At 45.2% G+C, this 20,238-nt stretch overlaps 1 protein-coding gene across 1 annotated transcript in view; it reads left to right on the top strand.

Annotated features, from left to right (window-relative positions):
* The window catches only part of LOC115122392 (5-hydroxytryptamine receptor 2A-like), a 41,147-nt gene that overhangs the window by 8,137 nt on the left and 12,772 nt on the right, over positions 1–20,238 (top strand). The window contains exon 2 of the mRNA XM_065026021.1: positions 19,864–20,064. Within this exon, the coding sequence (XP_064882093.1) occupies positions 19,864–20,064 (201 nt within the window). The remainder of the gene's footprint in view (positions 1–19,863; positions 20,065–20,238) is intronic.

The following is a 20,238-nucleotide window of genomic DNA, read 5'->3' as shown; positions in this document are numbered from 1 at the left end:
TCTCTCTCTCTCTGTATTTCTCTCTGTATCTCTGTCTGTCTTTCTTTCTCTCAATTCAATTCAATAGGTTTCACTGGCATGGGAAACATATGTTAACATTGCCAAAGCAAGTGAAGTAGATACAGAGAGAGAGAGACAGAGAGATCTCTCTCTCTCCCTCTGTCTCTCTCTCTCTGTTTCTCTCTGTCTGTGTGTCTCTGTGTGTCTCTCTCTCTCTCTCCCTCTCTCTCTCCCTCTGTTTCTCTCTCTCTGTGTGTCTCTGTGTGTCTCTCTCTCTCCCTCTCTCTCTCTCCCTCTGTTTCTCTCTGTCTGTGTGTCTGTCTCTGTAGGACTATATGAGTGACATAGTACTTGTACATTTGTGTTGAAGGATTACCTGGTGGCCCAACTAGCTGCTAGACTTGGGGTGCTACAGTATGTCAGGTTGTAGTGCTCAATGGTCTATGAGTACCCTGTCTAAACATTATGTTAGTGTTATGTACCCTACCTAAACATTATGTTAGTGCTATGTACCATATCTATACATTCTGTTAGTGTTATGTACTCTGTCTAAACATTATGTTAGTGTTATGTACCCTATCTAAACATTATGTTAGTGTTATGTACTCTGTCTAAACATTATGTTAGTGTTATGTACCCTATCTAAACATGATGTTAGTGTTATGTACTCTGTAAACATTATGTTAGTGTTATGTACCCTGTCTAAACATTATGTTTGTGTTATGTACCCTGTCTAAACATTATGTTAGTGTTATGTACCCTATCTAAACATTATGTTAGTGTTATGTACCCTATCTAAACATTATGTTAGTGTTATGTACCCTGTCTAAACATTATGTTAGTGTTATGTACCCTATCTAAACATTATGTTAGTGTTATGTACCCTATCTAAACATTATGTTAGTGTTATGTACCCTATCTAAACATTATGTTAGTGTTATGTACTGTGTAAACATTATGTTAGTGTTATGTACCCTGTAAACATTCTGTTAGTGTTATGTACCCTGTAAACATTCTGTTAGTGTTATGTACCCTATCTAAACATTCTGTTAGTGATATGTACCCTATCTAAACATTCTGTTAGTGTTATGTTACTATCTAAACATTATGTTAGTGATATCTAAACATTCTGTTAGTGTTATGTACCCTGTCTAAACATTATGTTAGTGTTATGTACCCTATCTAAACATTATGTTAGTGTTATGTACCCTATCTAAACATTCTGTTAGTGATATGTACCCTGTCTAAACATTCTGTTAGTGCTATGTACCCTGTCTAAATATTCTGTTAGTGTTATGTACCCTATCTAAACATTATGTTAGTGATATGTACCCTGTCTAAACATTCTGTTAGTGCTATGTACCCTGTCTAAATATTCTGTTAGTGTTATGTACCCTATCTAAACATTATGTTAGTGATATGTACCCTGTCTAAACATTCTGTTAGTGCTATGTACCCTGTCTAAATATTCTGTTAGTGTAGTCTGTGTAAACTGTCTCTGTCTCTGTGAGTGCATTAAGGTGTTGGTGTCACTTTGGGATATAGGATCGTTATTTCTGTACTGTCTGTCTCTCTCTCTCTGTTGCTCTATTCAATTCAATTTGCTTTATTGGCATGACGTAAGAATGTACATATTGCCAAAGCGTAGATTGTCAATGGGACAGTCAGTAACAATTTTAATCAATAGTCTCTGTTCCTCTCCCTGTGTTTCTCTCTCGTTTTCTCTCCCTCTGTTTCTCTCCCTCTGTTTCTCTCTCTTGTTTTCTCTCCCTCTATTTATCTTTCTTGTTCTCTCCCTCCATTTCTCTCTCTTGTTTTCTCTCCCTCTGTTCTCTCTTGTTTTCTCTCCCTCCATTTCTCTCTCTTGTTTCTGTCTGTTTCTCTCTCTCTGTTTCTCTCTCTCTGTTTCTCTCTGTTTATGTCTGTTTCTCTCTATGTTTCTCTCTCTCTCTCGTCCCCCCCCCTCTCTCTCTCTCTGTCTGTCTATCTATCTACCTGTTGGATGGATAATGTATCCAGGATGGATAATGTACCTAAGATGGTAGTGTGGGAGCTATGGGAGAACAGAACACACACACACACACACACACACACACACACACACACACACACACACACACACACACACACACACACACACACACACACACACACACACACACACACTATGTCTTGTAACACACACACTGAAACACAGACACATATAGCATTGCAATCCACCTGCTACCACTTTAATTGAAAAACAAAACAAATTAAATTATATTTTATTTGTCACATGCACCGATACAACAGGTTCAGACCGTGAAATGCTTATTACAAACCCTTAACCAACAATTCAGTTCAAGAAATAGAGTTAATAAAATATTTATTCAATAAACTAAAGTAAATAAATCTAATCAATCAAAAAGTAAAACAATAAATGTAAATAACAATAACGAGGCTAAACTCAGGTGGGTGCTGGTACCGTGTCAATATGTGGGGGTGCAGGTTAATCGAGGTCATTTGTAAAGTGACTATGCATAGATAATAAAAAGCAAGTAGCATCAGTGTAAAAACAAAGGGGGTAGTGACCATTTGATTAGTTTAGTAATTCAGCAGTCTTATGGCCTGGGGGTAGAAGCTGTTAAGGAGTCTTTTGGTCATAGACTTGGCGCTCCGGTAGCCATAAGGGCTTCATAGCATATTGATGTTAACCACTGTACCATGTCCTGCAGACACCCCTACGCACGCACACACACACACACACACACACACACACACACACACACACACACACACACACAGCTCGTCCTGCATTGACCCAGGCAGATGTGTGTTATCCCATCATCCATATTAAATGGTCTTACATGGCTGATTACTAAAATGGCCTGTGTGTGTGTGTGTGTGTGTGTGTGTGTGTGTGTGTGTGTGTGTGTGTCTTTCTCTCTCTGCTCAGCCACTCAGCCAAAGCCTTGATTAAATAATGACTTTAATTAGGAAATTATGTTTCTGTCTGAACAAATGGAGGGACAAAGAGAGTTCACAGTGTGTGTGTGTGTGTGTGTGACAGGTGGTTGTACACACACACACACACTGTGTAGGTTAGTTTATTAGGATTCACATTGGCACATGCAGCATCTACTCTTCCTGGTGTCCAAATAAAGTATATAAACACATGACAGAGTACAGAACAGTTGTAGACGAGAACAACATCAGGTATTACATTAAATACAAATAAGAAAATGATAGTTATGTATTGGAAATACAACAAAATTATTACATACATATTCATATAGTTATATACATAGTAATGTTGTTATATTTAAATTCAATTAGAACTTTAGAGAGAGGAGAGGTGCTGTTTTTAAAGCTAAACTTGTTTTTTGCCTCTGGTGACAGAGCATTCCACGATGACATGGCTCTATACATAATTAAGCGACACATTAAGTCTGTTTTTGTTTTGGGTACCGTGAAGAAACCCATAGTGGCCTGTCTGGTGGGGTATCTATGTCTGTTTTGAATGTATGCAAATAGATTGTACAAGTCGTTAGGCATTTTTCAATACACAAATGTTTCTTAAAAAGACTAGGAGAGAAGCAGTTAGTTTCTCCTCAACCCTCAACCATGAAAGACTATCATGCACCTTCAAATCAAGTCAAACTTTATTTGTCACATGCGCTGAGAACAACCTTACTGTGAAATGCTTACTTACAAGCCCTTAACCAACAATGCAGCTCAAGGAAGACTTATTTACTAAATAAACGAAAGAAAAAAATAATCAAAATTAACACAATAAAATAACAATAATGAGGCTATATACAGGGGGTACCGGTACAGAGTCAATGTGGAGACTATATACAGGGGGTACCGGTACAGAGTCAATGTGGAGGCTATATACAGGGGGTACCGGTACAGAGTCAATGTGGAGGCTATATACAGGGGGTACCGGTACAGAGTCAATGTGGAGGCTATATACAGGGGGTACCGGTACAGAGTCAGTGTGGAGGCTATATACAGGGGGGTACAGAGTCGTGTACAGAGTCAATGTGGAGGCTATATACAGGGGGTACCGGTACAGAGTCAGTGTGGAGGCTATATACAGGGGGTACCGGTACAGAGTCAGTGTGGAGGCTATATACAGGGGGTACCGGTACAGAGTCAATGTGGAGGCTATATACAGGTATACAGGGGGTACCAGGGGTACAGAGTCAGTGTGGAGACTATATACAGAGGGTACTGGTACTGAGTCAGTGTGGAGGCTATATACAGGGGGTACCGGTACAGAGTCAATGTGGAGACTATATACAGGGGGTACCGGTACTGAGTCAATGTGGAGGCTATATACAGGGGGTACCGGTACAGAGTCAATGTGGAGACTATATACAGGGGTACCGGTACTGAGTCAATGTGGAGGCTATATACAGGGGGTACTGGTACAGAGTCAATGTGGAGACTATATACAGGGGTTCACTGAGTCAATGTGGAGGCTATATACAGGGGGGGGTTCAGAGTCATGTGGAGACTATATACAGAGGGTACTGGTACTGAGTCAGTGTGGAGGCTATATACAGGGGTACCGGTACCAGAGTCAGTGTGGAGGCTATATACAGGGGGTACCGGTACAGAGTCAGTGTGGAGGCTATATACAGGGGGTACCGGTACAGAGTCAGTGTGGAGGCTATATACAGGGGGTACCGGTACAGAGTCAATGTGGAGGCTATATACAGGGGTACCGGTACAGAGTCAGTGTGGAGGCTATATACAGGGGGTACCTGAGTCAGTGTGGAGGCAGAGTCAATGTGGAGGCTATATACAGGGGTACCGGTACAGAGTCAGTGTGGAGGCTATATACAGGGGGTACCGGTACAGAGTCAATGTGGAGACTATATACAGGGGGGTTCAGAGTCAATGTGGAGGCTATATACAGGGGGTTCAGAGTCAATGTGGAGACTATATACAGAGGGTACTGGTACTGAGTCAGTGTGGAGGCTATATACAGGGGGTACCGGTACTGAGTCAGTGTGGAGGCTATATACAGGGGTACCAGTACGAGTCAGTGTGGAGACTATATACAGGGGGTACCGGTACTGAGTCAGTGTGGAGGCTATATACAGGGGGTACCGGTACAGAGTCAGTGTGGAGACTATATACAGGGGGTACCGGTACTGAGTCAGTGTGGAGGCTATATACAGGGGGTACCAGTACAGAGTCAGTGTGGAGGCTATATGCAGGGGGTACCAGTACCGAGTCAGTGTGGAGGCTAAATACAGGGGGTACCGGTACAGAGTCAGTGTGGAGGCTATATACAGTGGGTACCAGTACCGAGTCAGTGTGGAGGCTAAATACAGGGGGTACCGGTACAGAGTCAGTGTGGAGGCTATATACAGGGGGTACCGGTACAGAGTCAATGTGGAGACTATATACAGGGGGTACCGGTACAGAGTCAGTGTGGAGGCTATATACAGGGGGTACCGGTACAGAGTCAATGTGGAGACTATATACAGGGGGTTCAGAGTCAATGTGGAGGCTATATACAGGGGGTTCAGAGTCAATGTGGAGACTATATACAGAGGGTACTGGTACTGAGTCAGTGTGGAGGCTATATACAGGGGGTACCAGTACAGAGTCAGTGTGGAGGCTATATGCAGGGGGTACCAGTACCGAGTCAGTGTGGAGGCTAAATACAGGGGGTACCGGTACAGAGTCAGTGTGGAGGCTATATACAGTGGGTACCAGTACCGAGTCAGTGTGGAGGCTAAATACAGGGGGTACCGGTACAGAGTCAGTGTGGAGGCTATATACAGGGGGTACCGGTACAGAGTCAATGTGGAGACTATATACAGGGGGTACCGGTACAGAGTCAGTGTGGAGGCTATATACAGGGGGTACCGGTACAGAGTCAATGTGGAGACTATATACAGGGGGTTCAGAGTCAATGTGGAGGCTATATACAGGGGGTTCAGAGTCAATGTGGAGACTATATACAGAGGGTACTGGTACTGAGTCAGTGTGGAGGCTATATACAGGGGGTACCGGTACTGAGTCAGTGTGGAGGCTATATACAGGGGGTACCGGTACCGAGTCAGTGTGGAGACTATATACAGGGGGTACCGGTACTGAGTCAATGTGGAGGCTATATACAGGGGGTACCGGTACAGAGTTAAGGTGGAGACTATATACAGGGGGTACCGGTACTGAGTCAGTGTGGAGGCTATATACAGGGGGTACCGGTACAGAGTCAGTGTGGAGGCTATATACAGGGGGTACCGGTACCGAGTCAGTGTGGAGGCTATATACAGGGGGTAAGCGGGTACCGAGTCAGTGTGGAGGCTATATACAGGGGTACGAGTCAGTGTGGAGGCTATACCGGGTACTGAGTCAGTGTGGAGGCTATATACAGGGGGTACCGGTACTGAGTCAGTGTGGAGGCTATATACAGGGGGTACCGGTACTGAGTCAGTGTGGAGACTATATACAGGGGGTACCGGTACCGAGTCAGTGTGGAGGCTATATACAGGGGGTAAGCGGGTACTGAGTCAGTGTGGAGGCTATATACAGGGGGTACCGGTACTGAGTCAGTGTGGAGGCTATATACAGGGGGTACCGGTACTGAGTCAGTGTGGAGACTATATACAGGGGGTACCGGTACCGAGTCAGTGTGGAGGCTATATACAGGGGGTACCGGTACTGAGTCAGTGTGGAGGCTATATACAGGGGGTGGTGGTACAGGGGGGTACTGAGTCAGTGTGGAGTCAGTGTGGAGGCTATATACAGGGGGTACCGGAACTGAGTCAGTGTGGAGACTATATACAGGGGGTACCGGTACTGAGTCAGTGTGGAGGCTATATACAGGGGGTACCGGTACTGAGTCAGTGTGGAGGCTATATACAGGGGGTACCGGAACTGAGTCAGTGTGGAGACTATATACAGGGGGTACCGGTACTGAGTCAGTGTGGAGACTATATACAGGGGGTACCGGTACCGAGTCAGTGTGGAGGCTATATACAGGGGGTACCGGTACCGAGTCAGTGTGGAGGCTATATACAGGGGGTACCGGTACTGAGTCAATGTGGAGGCTATATACAGGGGGTACCAGTACTGAGTCAGTGTGGAGGCTATATACAGGGGGTACCGGTCCTGAGTCAGTGTGGAGACTATATACAGGGGGTACCGGTACCGAGTCAGTGTGGAGGCTATATACAGGGGGTACCGGTACCGAGTCAGTGTGGAGGCTATATACAGGGGGTACCGGTACCGAGTCAGTGTGGAGGCTATATACAGGGGGTACCGGTACTGAGTCAGTGTGGAGGCTATATACAGGGGGTACCGGTACCGAGTCAGTGTGGAGGCTATATACGGTGCCGAGTCAGTGGGGTATAGCAGGGGTACTGAGTCAGTGTGGAGGCTATATACAGGGGGTACCGGTACCGAGTCAGTGTGGAGGCTATATACAGGGGGTACCGGTACCGAGTCAGTGTGGAGGCTATATACAGGGGGTAAGCGGGTACTGAGTCAGTGTGGAGGCTATATACAGGGGGTACCGGTACTGAGTCAGTGTGGAGGCTATATACAGGGGGTACCGGTACTGAGTCAGTGTGGAGGCTATATACAGGGGGTACCGGTACTGAGTCAGTGTGGAGGCTATATACAGGGGGTACCGGTACCGAGTCAGTGTGGAGGCTATATACAGGGGGTACCGGTACTGAGTCAGTGTGGAGGCTATATACAGGGGGTACCAGTACAGAGTCAGTGTGGAGGCTATATACAGGGGTACCAGTACAGAGTCAGTGTGGAGGCTAAATACAGGGGTACCAGTACAGAGTCAGTGTGGAGGCTATATACAGGGGGTACCGGTACTGAGTCAGTGTGGAGGCTATATACAGGGGGTACCAGTACAGAGTCAGTGTGGAGACTATATACAGGGGGTACCAGTACAGAGTCAGTGTGGAGACTATATACAGGGGGTACCGGTACCGAGTCAGTGTGGAGGCTATATACAGGGGGTACCGGTACTGAGTCAGTGTGGAGGCTATATACAGGGGGTACCAGTACAGAGTCAGTGTGGAGGCTATATGCAGGGGGTACCAGTACCGAGTCAGTGTGGAGGCTAAATACAGGGGGTACCGGTACAGAGTCAGTGTGGAGGCTATATACAGGGGGTACCGGTACTGAGTCAGTGTGGAGGCTATATACAGGGGGTACCAGTACAGAGTCAGTGTGGAGACTATATACAGGGGGTACCGGTACTGAGTCAATGTGGAGGCTATCAAAGTCATTTGTACTTGTAGTTATGGGTGAAGTGACAATGCATAGACATCAAACAGTGAGTAGCAGCCGTGTAAAAACAAATGTAAATAGTCTGGGTGGCCATTTGATTAATTGTTCAGCAGTCGAATGGCTTGGGGCTAGAAGCTGTTAAGGAGCCTTTTGGCCCTAGACTTGGCGTTCCGGTACCGCCTGTCGTGTGTTAACAGAGAGAACAGTCTATGACTTGGGTGACTGGAGACAAATTTTGGGTGTTTCTTCTGACACCGTCTAGTGTATAGGTTCTGGGTGGCAGGAAGCTTGGCCCCAGTAATGTACTGGGCCGTGCGCACAACCCTCTGTAGCGCCAAGCAGTTGTCATACCAGGCAGTAATGCAACCGGTCAGGATGCTCTCGATGGTGCAGCTGTAGAACCTTTTGAGGATCTGGGGACCCATGCCAAATCTTTTCAGTCTCCTGAGGGGGGAAAAGTGTTGTCGTGCTCCTCTTCACGACTGTCTTGGTGTGTTTGGACCATGAAAGTTTCTTGGTGATGTGGACACCAAGGATGATGTGCTTGCTGTTAAGGGCAAAGCATGCTGCTTGGTTTTGAGCCAGCTGCACCTTTACAAGGTCTTTCTTTGTTGCACCTGACCATATTACTGGACAGATGATGGGACAAGATCCTGAACAACTGTTGATCTTTGTGTCAAAAAACACAGAATATATTTTTGTTACAGACATACCTCTCCCCGTCTTCACAACATCTTTGTCAATATGACTTGACCATGATAACTCACCATCCAATGTTACTCCTGTGAGTTCAGCTTCTTCAACTTGTTCAATGGTCACACTCTTTTATGTACAACTCCAGTTGAGGTTTAGGTCTTAGGTTTAGGTCTTAGAGAATGTTTTGAACCAATCACAATACAATTCACAATACAATTCTCTCAATTCTCTCAGTCAAGTTTACTAAGAACAGGCAGGAAACTGATTGGTCGGTTGTAAGAGCCAACAAAGGGGGCTTTACTATGTTTAGGTAGTGGAATTACTTTAGCTTCCTTCCCCACCTGTGGACACACTCCTTTCAGGCTTTAGTTAAAGACATGGTGGCAATACAGTCTGCTACCATTCTCAATAGTTGCTCATCTATGTTGTCTATATCAGGTGGCATAACATTATTGAAGGATAACAATAGGTTCTCATCTATGTTGTCTATATCAGGTGGCTGATCATTATTGAAGGATAACACTAGTTTCTCTTCTATGTTGTCTATATCAGGTGGTTGATCATTATTGATGAATAACAATAGGTTCTCATCTATGTTGTCTATATCAGGTGGCTGATCATTATTGAAGGATAACACTAGTTTCTCTTCTATGTTGTCTATATCAGGTGGTTGATCATTATTGATGAATAACAATAGGTTCTCATCTATGTTGTCTATATCAGGTGGCTGATCATTATTGAAGGATAACACTAGTTTCTCATCTATGTTGTCTATATCAGGTGGCTGATCGTTATTGATGGATAACAATAGTTTTTCCACCTCTTCCACACAAACTTGACCGAATTCAAAACGGCAATTCTTATCTTTCATTATCAGATCTTCAATACACAAATGTGATGATTCACTGTTCAGTGTCATTCCACTTTACCAGTGAAATGATCATTAAAATGATTGTAAACAAGTTGTGTTAACTTCAATGAACGATGGAGTTGGATTTCCAGCCCATAATATCATTAATATATAATAATATATATAATATCATTAGCACTCTAAAGTATTTTCCCAGTGGTTTTCTTCTGTCATTTATCTTGTTAACTGGTAATATATTACACACAAGGTAGCGGAAGAGCAGTAATATTGATTATATTGATACTCTTAGAGACACACTACAGGCTGATATGCATCCACAGACACAGGGGGAGGGAGGGAGGGAGGGAGGGAGAGAGGAGAGGGAGAGAGAGAGAGACAGAGAGATGACAACATCACGCTTTAAATGGAGGCTGAACTTCCTGATTTAGCCTTGGTTTCAATTCTCTTCATTAGGCAATGCCACTGAGAACGATATTTGGATCTTTGGGGGCGTGCTTTGATGTCGTGTCTCTTGTGTGTGTGTTTGAACGTGGGAAACGTTTGGACATTCACACTGCCAAAACAGTACACAGTTATAGTCACTTTCCCTTCTAGATAATTTGTAACAGTGTAGCAAGCTAGCCAACTTCTTTAGCCAATTAGCTTCAGCCGGCCGGTGTGCAACCGTGGCAAAATTGGTTTAACTTTGGATAGCCCATCTGCGGGACTAGTAAAGGACCCTCAATAAATTATACAGTACAAATGGTACAATATCTTCATGTTGTACATGTTTTAATGTTCTCATTTAATGCTTTCAATTCATTTCGATCATTTATACACTGAGTATACAAAACATAAAGGACAGCTGCTCTTTCCATGACATAGACGGACCATGTGAATCCAGGTGAAAGCTATGATCCCTTATTGATGTCACTTGTTAAATCCACTTCAATCAGTGTAGATGAAGGGGAGGAGACAGGTCTCTAGGGTATGTGGGACACTAGCGTACCATCTAGCCAACATCCAGTGAGATTGCAGAGCGCCAAATTCAAATACAGAAATACTCATTATAGAAATTCAGAAAAGATACAACTATTAAACATAGGTCTAAAGATGATCTTCTTGTGAATCCAACCACAGTGTCAGATTACAAAAAGGCTTTACGGCGAAAGCATACCTTACAATTAGTTGAGAACATAGCCCAGCAGACAAATCATTACAAACAGTAACCAGTCAAGTAGAAGAGTTACACAAGTCAGAAATAGAGATAAAATAAATCACTTACCTTTGATGATCTTCATATGGTTGCACTCAGAAGACATTCATTTATTCAATAAATGTTCCTTTTGTTCGATAAAGTCTGTCTTTATATCCGAAAACCTCCGTTTTGTTCACGCATTTTCTTCAGTAATCCACAGACTCAAACGCAGTCACAGCAGGCAGACAAAAAGTCCAAATTGTATCCATAAAGTTCATAGGAACATGTCAAACGATGTTTATATTCAATCCTCAGGTTGTTTTTGGCCTAAATAATATTAGATAATATTTCAACCAGACAATAACTGCTTATTGTAGGCTTGATATATTATTATATATATTTTCAAAGAAGCTTGGATCATCATTTTTTGGACTGTATAGATTAACCTGTCTAGGACTGGTAACCCCGTTCCGCTAGCGGAACCCCCCCACAACAGCCAGTGAAAATGCAGGGCGCCAAATTCAAAACAACAAAAATCTCATAATTAAAATTCCTCAAGCATACAAGTATTTTATACCATTTTAAGGATAATATTCTCATTAATACAGCCACATTGTCTGATTTCAAAAAGGATTTACAGCGAAAGCACCACAAATGATTATGTTAGGTCACCACCAAGCCACAGAAAAACACAGCCATTTTGCCAGCCAAAGAGTCACAAAAAGCAGAAATAGAGATTAAATTCATCACTAAACTTTGATGATCTTCATCAGATGACACTCATAGGACTTCATGTTATGTTTTGTTTGATAAAGTTCATATTTATATAAAAAAATCTGAGTTTACATTGGCTCGTTACGTTCAGTAGTTCTAAAACATGTGGTGATTGTGCAGAGAGCCACATCAAATTACAGAAATAGTCATAATAAACATTGATAAAGATACGACTATTATACATGGAACTTTAGATAAACTTCTCCTTAATACAACCGCTGTGTCAGATTTCAAAAAAACTTTACGGAGAAAGCAAACCATGCAATAATCTGAGTACAGCCTTTAGACAACAAAAGCAGCCAAAAAGATACCTGCCATATTGGGTAGTCAACATTACTCAGAAATAGCATTTTAAATATTCACTTACCTTTGATGATCATCATCAGAATGCACTCCCAGGAATCCCAGTTCCACCATAAATGTTTGATTTGTTCGATAATGTCCATCAGTTATGTCCAAATATCTTCTTTTGTTAGGGCGTTTGGTAAACAAATCCAAAAGCACGTTCAGGTTGCGCCGAACGTCGGACGAAAAGTTCAAAAAGGTCCGTTACAGCCCGTAGAAACATGCCAAACTAAGAATCAATCTTTAGGATGTTTTTAACATAAAACTTAACATTAATGTACCAACCGGACAATTCCTTTGTCTCTACAAATGAAGTGGAACGTAGCTACCTTTCAAGTGAGCGCGCCAGACCGAGGCTGTGGCACTCTGCCAGACCGCTCACTCAAAGAGCCCTTATGAGCCCCTCCTTTAGAGGGGAATCCTCAAAACAGGTTCTAAACACTGTTGACATCTAGTTGAAGCCTTGAGAAGTGAAACATAACTAATATCCCACAGTATCTTCAATGGGGGCTGAGTTGAAAAACTAGAAACCTCAGATTTCCCACTTCCTGGTTGTTTTTTTTCTCAGGTTTTTGCCTGCCATATGAGTGCTGTTAAACTCACAGACAACATTCAAACAGTTTTAGAATCTTCAGAGTGTTTTATATCCAAATGTACTAATTATATGCATATTCTAGCTTTTACGGCTGAGTAGCAGGCAGCTTAATTTGGGCACGTTTTTCATCCATACCCAATACTGCTCCCTTCCCGAAAGAAGTTAGTGAGACAAATCTGTTTATGGTCCAATAACGTATTTAAAATCATCCATCTACCTTGAGGATCTGTTTGAACAATTTGCAAATTCGGATCAAAATTACTGTTAATTAATTTCATCACCCCTCTTGAGTTTCTTTGCTCATGGGAGAAGTATCTCCCCCCCCCCCCCCCCCCCGCCGCAGTCCTTTCTCCACACAACTTCATTAAATAGTTGAATGAGTTTTCTGTAAATAATATATATTAGAATAAATGTTTCTGACTCTTATCGATGCCACATAAGCCGTTTTCAAAAGGATCAATTGCTTATTATCTTCACTTGCACTTTAAGGAAAATTGGAAAGATGCTTTTACACACAGACACACACACACAGGCACACACACACACAGGCACACACACCCACACACACACACACACACACAGGCACACACACACACACACACACACACACACAGGCACACACACACACAGGCACACACATACACGGACGCACACACACACACACACACACATCATCAAACAGTGTGACCTTGGAGACCAACTCAATCAACACTATCCCCGCCTCTAAACACCGCCTTGGTGACACACAAACACACACACACACACACACACTTAGGAACACAAACACACATCTACACACACAAACAGTGTGACCTTGGAGGCCGACTCAATCAACCCTATTGGCCGATTATCTCCGCCTGGAAAACACCAAAACCCACATTGGACACACACACACACTGCTGGACATCTCCCATTGTGTCAGATATAGTTGAAGCTTGGCGCTTGATAATAATAAATAATAAAACCTTTCATTTACACACGGCTCTGGAACTGTGTATATTACAGACATAGAAACGCAAAGATATCCCATGTTAAAGAGGAACTGACACTGTTTTAACTACTAAGCAGGTATGAAACAAACCGACAGTCAGAATATCAGTCCAAAATATCAAATTTACAGTTTTTGCCTCAAAACCAACTCCATAAGAGGTTTAAAAATGTTCTGTTTGACTCAAAATTCCATTATGTTTAGTGCGGTATTGTTGGCAGAATAGATGGATGCAGTCAATGTATGATTAATATAATTCACCAATACTATGCTTGGTTAAACGTTATCAGCTCCTCTGTGAACCCTGCTATTGTTTCCAACCGGATCAATCTATTATCTGGAAGGAAATGTGTGTGTGTGTGTGTGTGTGTGTGTGTGTGTGTGTGTGTGTGTGTGTGTGTGTGTGTGTGTGTGTGTGTGTGTGTGTGTGTGTGTGTGTGTGTGTGTCTCAGTCACCAAATCTCAACGTAGTTGAACACCAAATGATAGAATTTCTCATGGAAGAACGGTGTTGCATCCCTCCTATACAGTTCCAGACACTTGTAGAATCTATGCCAAGGTGCACCGAAGTTGTTCTGGCCCAACGCCCTATTAACTTCTTGGATATAGGGGGCTCTCTTTTAATTTATGGATAAAAAAACGTTCCTGTTTTAAACAAGATATTTTGTCACGAAAAGATGCTCGACTATGCATATAATTGACAGCTTTGGAAAGAAAACACTCTGACGTTTCCAAAACTGCAAAGATATTATCTGTGAGTGCCACAGAACTCATGCTACAGGTGAAACCAAGATGAAACCTCAAACAGGAAATGAGCTGAATTTTTGAGGCTCTGTTTCCCATCGTCTCCTTATATGGCTGTGAATGTGCCATGAACGAGCATAAGCTCTCTGCCGTTCGTCCAAGGTGTCTGCAGCATTGTGACGTATTTGTAGGCAAACGTCAGAGTGTTTTCTTTCCAAAGCTGCCAATTATACGCATAGTCGAGCATCTTTTCGTGACAAAATATTGCGCTTAAAATGGGCACGTTTTTTTATCCAATAATGACATAGCGTCCCCATAGGTTGAAGAGGTTAAGATGCTGGGGTTTCCTTCGTTTTGGCAGTTATCTACTGTATTAAGATGCTGGGGTTTCCTTCATTTTGGAAGTTACCTACTGTATTAAGATGCTGGGGGTTTCCTTCATTTTGGCAGTTACCTACTGTATTAAGATGCTGGGGTTTCCTTCATTTTGGCAGTTATTTACTGTATTAGGATGTGGGGGTTTCCTACATTTTGGCAGTTACTTACTGTATTACGATGCTGGGGTTTCCTTCATTTTGATAGTTATCTGTATGTCACAGTCCCTCCAGGATTTCTCTGAGTTGCTAGGTTTTTTCTATCAGACATTTGCAGTCAAAAACACTTGCTCTAATTCTGGCATTTTGCATGGCAATATGCACTGATGTCCTATTTGTCACGAAAACGGGCTGACAAGGTTATGTTGTGAAGGTGCGGTGATTGGTCAGTTTAATGCGGTAATCATGCGGTGATTGGTCAAATTTGCCCTGGCATAAAATGGAAGGGACTGGTCAGAGGGAGAGGGATGAACTGGAGGCAAAATGTATATTTTAGAGGAATAAATTAGTGAGGAAGGCAGACAGAGAGAGAGACAAAGAGGGATGAGAGAGAGGTAGGTGATTAAGTACATCGGTAACATGTTTCATCATGCATGAACCTTTTAAATGCAATTAAATAAATATTGTATGTTGTTTTTATTTAAATGTACTTAAACAGGGATATCCCATTATACAGGTGTTTATTTGAGAACTCGGGCATGTACAGTATATTCATTTATATTTGTGTGTGCGTGTGTGTTCTCATACCATAATCTGTCCCTTGTCATCTCTAGCACAGTGTGTCCATGTCTCTCTCTCTCTCTCGCAATTCAATTCAATTTACGGGGCTTTATTTCTCCCCCTCTGTGTGGTTTATCTCAAACAACAGCTGTGCATTATAATCCAGAGAATAGAAGATCATCACCTCTTATCCCCATAATCCCACTCAGAACTCACACACACACACACACACACACACACACACACACACAGAGGCCTTTAGCATTTTGGTTGAACTAAGCGAGATTTGGTTGGTATGTGAATGAGAGGTGAGAGGTCAGGGCCCCTGGAGGTCAGGGCCCCTGGGCACGTGCCTTTGCCTGCCCGATGAGTAATTCAGCCATTAATGTTACAAGGTTTATATGCTAGACTATTTTACCTAGCAATCTATAAAATGTTACAAGGTTTATATGCTAGACTATTAAATGTTACAAGGTTTATATGCTAGACTATTAAATGTTACAAGTTTTTTTTTCCTAGACTATTAAATATTACAAGGTTTATATGCTAGACTATTACATGTTACAAGGTTTATATGCTAGACTATTAAATGTTACAAGGTTTATATGCTAGACTATTAAATGTTACAAGGTTTATATGCTAGACTATAACATGTTACAAGGTTTATATGCTAGACTATAACATGTTACAATGTTTATATGCTAGACTATAACATGTTACAAGGTTTATATGCTAGACTATAACATGTTACAAGGTTTATATGCTAGACTATAACATGTTACAAGGTTTATATGCTAGACTATAACATGTTACAAGGTTTATATGCTAGACTATAACATGTTACAAGGTTTATATGCTAGACTATTACATGTTACAAGGTTTATATGCTAGACTATAACATGTTACAAGGTTTATATGCTAGACTATAACATGTTACAAGGTTTATATGCTAGACTATTACATGTTGGCTGATTGATCGACTGTCAGTGACTGACGTAAAATAAGTAAAACTGCTGATGTGCTTCAAAATTTCCAAATTGCACATTGTGTATTCCAATATCCTATCTCACAACAGTAAGTTGAGACTATTGAGGGCACCATAGTGGTCAGGTATAGGCACAGGCACCACTGCACAGTCTCACACACACTTGTCACACCATTAGGTTCTCATTGATTCCCATTCAGCTGTAAAGACTGAATTGGAATGCTTGAGCTCTGAAACCAGGAATGAATGAAAGAAAGAGTGATGATGGGAGGAGAGGAAGAGAGGGGGAGCGTAGGAGGAGAGGAAGAGAGGGGGAGCGTAGGAGGAGAGGAAGAGAGGGGAGCGTAGGGAGGAGAGGAAGAGAGGGGGAGCTTAGGAGGAGAGGAAGAGAGGGGGAGCGTAGGAGGAGAGGAAGAGAGGGGGAGCGTAGGAGGAGAGGAAGAGAGGGGGAGCTTAGGAGGAGAGGAAGAGAGGGGGAGCGTAGGAGGAGAGGAAGAGAGGGGGAGCGTAGGAGGAGAGGAAGAGAGGGGGGCGTAGGAGGAGAGGAAGAGAGGGGGAGCGTAGGAGGAGAGGAAGAGAGGGGGCGTAGGGAGGAGAGGAAGAGAGGGGGAGCGTAGGAGGAGAGGAAGAGAGGGGGCGTAGGAGGAGAGGAAGAGAGGGGAGCTTAGGAGGAGAGGAAGAGAGGGGGAGCGTAGGAGGAGAGGAAGAGAGGGGGAGCGTAGGAGGAGAGGAAGAGAGGGGGAGCTTAGGAGGAGAGGAAGAGAGGGGGAGCGTAGGAGGAGAGGAAGAGAGGGGGAGCTTAGGAGGAGAGGAAGAGAGGGGGAGCGTAGGAGGGAGGAAGAGAGGAAGAGAAGAGAGGGGAGCTTAGGAGGAGAGGAAGAGGGGGCGTAGGAGGAGAGGAAGAGAGGGGGAGCGTAGGAGGAGAGGAAGAGGGGGGGCATAGGAGGAGAGGAAGAGAGGGGGAGCTTAGGAGGAGAGGAAGAGAGGGGGAGCGTAGGAGGAGAGGAAGAGAGGGGGAGCTTAGGAGGAGAGGAAGAGAGGGGGAGCATAGGAGGAGAGGAAGAGAGGGGGAGCGTAGGAGGAGAGGAAGAGAGGGGGAGCGTAGGAGGAGAGGAAGAGAGGGGGAGCGTAGGAGGAGAGGAAGAGAGGGGGAGCTTAGGAGGAGAGGAAGAGAGGGGGAGCGTAGGAGGAGAGGAAGAGAGGGGGAGCTTAGGAGGAGAGGAAGAGAGGGGGAGCGTAGGAGGAGAGGAAAGAGGGGGAGCGTAGGAGGAGAGGAAGAGAGGGGGAGCGTAGGAGGAGAGGAAGAGAGGGGGAGCGTAGGAGGAGAGGAAGAGAGGGGAGCGTAGGAGGAGAGGAAGAGAGGGGAGTGTAGGAGGAGAGGAAGAGAGGGGGAGCGTAGGAGGAGAGGAAGAGAGGGGGGCGTAGGAGGAGAGGAAGAGAGGGGGAGCTTAGGAGGAGAGGAAGAGAGGGGGAGCGTAGGAGGAGAGGAAGAGAGGGGGGCGTAGGGAGGAGAGAAAGAGAGGGGGAGCTTAGGAGGAGAGGAAGAGAGGGGAGCGTAGGAGGAGAGGAAGAGAGGGGAGCGTAGGAGGAGAGGAAGAGAGGGGAGCGTAGGAGGAGAGGAAGAGAGGGGGAGCGTAGGAGGAGAGGAAGAGAGGGGGAGCGTAGGAGGAGAAAATGGGAAAGTCCCTTGAGGCCATCTGTATCTAAAAGAAGTTATCTTTGTGTCTCAGCTATCCCTCCTGCTCTCTCTCTTTCACCTTTCTGCCTAGTGCTCGGTGTCCTATCCAGATATACCTGTATATATCTAACCTGCCCTTCAACCTCTCTCTCCCTCCTCTTCCTTTCTCTCTCCCCCTCTTCCTCTCTCTCTCCCCTCTCCCCCCTCTCTCCCCCATCCCTCCCTCTCTCTCCCCTCCTCTCCCCCCCTCTCTCTCTCGCTCTCTCCCTCCTATCCCTCTTTCTCTCTCCCCCTCTCCCTCTCCCTCTCCCCCCCTCCCCCTCTTCTCTCTCTCTCTCTCTCTCTCTCTCTCTCTCCCCCTCTCTCTCCCCATCCCTTCCTCTGTCTCCCGTCCTCTCCCCCTCTCTCTCCCCTCTCCCTCTGTCTCTGTCCCTCTCTCTCTCTCTCCCAATTCCTCTCCCCCTCTCCCGCTTTCTCTGTCCCTCTCTCGCTCTCTCTCCCCTCCTCTCCCCCTCTCTCTCTCCCCTCCTCTCCCCCTCTGTCTTCTCCCTCCTCTCCCCTCTCACTCCCCACTCCTCTCCCTCTCTCTCTCTCTCCCTCTCTCTCTCTCCCCTCTCTCCCTCTCTCTCTCTCTCTCCCTCCTCTCTCTCTCTCTCTCCCTCCTCTCCCCCTCTCTCTCTCCCCTCCTCTCTCTCTCCCCTCCTCTCCCCCTCTTTCTCTCCCCTCCTCCTCTCTCTCTCCCTCCTCTCCTCTCTCTCTCTCCCCTCCTCTCCCTCTCTCCCTCTCCCCCCCTCTCCCTATCTCTCTCCCCCCCCTCTCCCCTCTCCCCTCCCATCCTCTCCCTCTCTCTCTCTCCTCTCCCTCTCTCTCCCCCCTCTCTCTCCCTCTCCCCCCCTCCCTCCCTCTCTCTCCCTCCTCTCCCTCTCTCTCTCTCCCATCCTCTCCCTCCTCTCTCCCCTCCTCTCCCCCTCTTTCTCTCCCCCCTCTCTCCCTCTCCCTCTCCCTCCTCTCTCTCTCCCCCTCCTCTCCCTCTCTCCCTCTCCCCTCCCTCTCCCTATCTCTCTCCCCTCCTCTCCCTCTCTCTCTCTCCCTCTCTCCCCTCCTCTCCCCCTCTCCCCCTCTCTCCCTCTCTCTCCTCTCCCCCCTCCTCTCTCCCCTCCTCCCCCTCTCTCTCTCCCCTCTTTCTCTCCCCCCTCTCTCTTTCTCTCCCCTCCTCTCCCCCTCTCTCTCCCCTCCTCTCCCCTCCTCTCCCCTCCCTCCCTCTCTCCCTCTCCCCCTCCCTCTCCCTATCTCTCTCCCCTCCTCTCCCTCTCTCCCTCTCCCATCCTCTCCCTCTCTCCTCTCCCCCCTCTCCCTCTCTCTCTCCCCTCCTCTCTCCCTCTCCCCTCCCTCTCCTTATCTCTCTCCCCTCCTCTCCCTCTCTCTCTCTCCCATCCTCTCCCCTCTCTCTCCCCTCCTCTCCCCCTCTTTCTCTCCCCTCCTCTCCCTCTCTATCTCTCCCCTCCTCTCCCCTCTCTCTCTCCCCTCCTCTCCCTCTCCCCTCCCTCTCCCTATCTCTCTCCCCTCCTCTCTCTATCTCTCTCCCCTCCTCTCCCCCTCTCTCTCTCCCCTCCTCTCCCACTCTCTCTCTCCCCTCCTCTCCCTCTCTCTCTCCATCCAGACTATGCGTGGCCCCTGCCCAGTGCTCTGTGTCCTATCTGGATCTACCTGGACGTCCTCTTCTCCACATCGTCTATTATGCATCTGTGTGCCATATCTCTGGATCGATATGTGGCTATAAGGAATCCCATTGAACACAGCCGCTTCAACTCTAGAACCAAGGCCATGATGAAGATAGCAGCTGTATGGACCATATCAATAGGTATGTACAGTACATTGGGAAAAAAGTATTCTTGACTTTTTCCAAATTTTGCTACCTAACAGCCTTATTATAAAATATATAAAATAATTTAATTTATCCTCATCAGTCTACAAACAATACTCGAAAACAGTTTTTTAAAAACATTTTTGCGAATGTATATCAAATAAACACAGA

The sequence above is a fragment of the Oncorhynchus nerka genome, linkage group LG12 (genome assembly GCF_034236695.1).
Source record: "Oncorhynchus nerka isolate Pitt River linkage group LG12, Oner_Uvic_2.0, whole genome shotgun sequence".
NCBI classification, from domain to species: domain Eukaryota; kingdom Metazoa; phylum Chordata; class Actinopteri; order Salmoniformes; family Salmonidae; genus Oncorhynchus; species Oncorhynchus nerka.
This window is presented reverse-complemented; position numbering and strand designations above follow the sequence as displayed.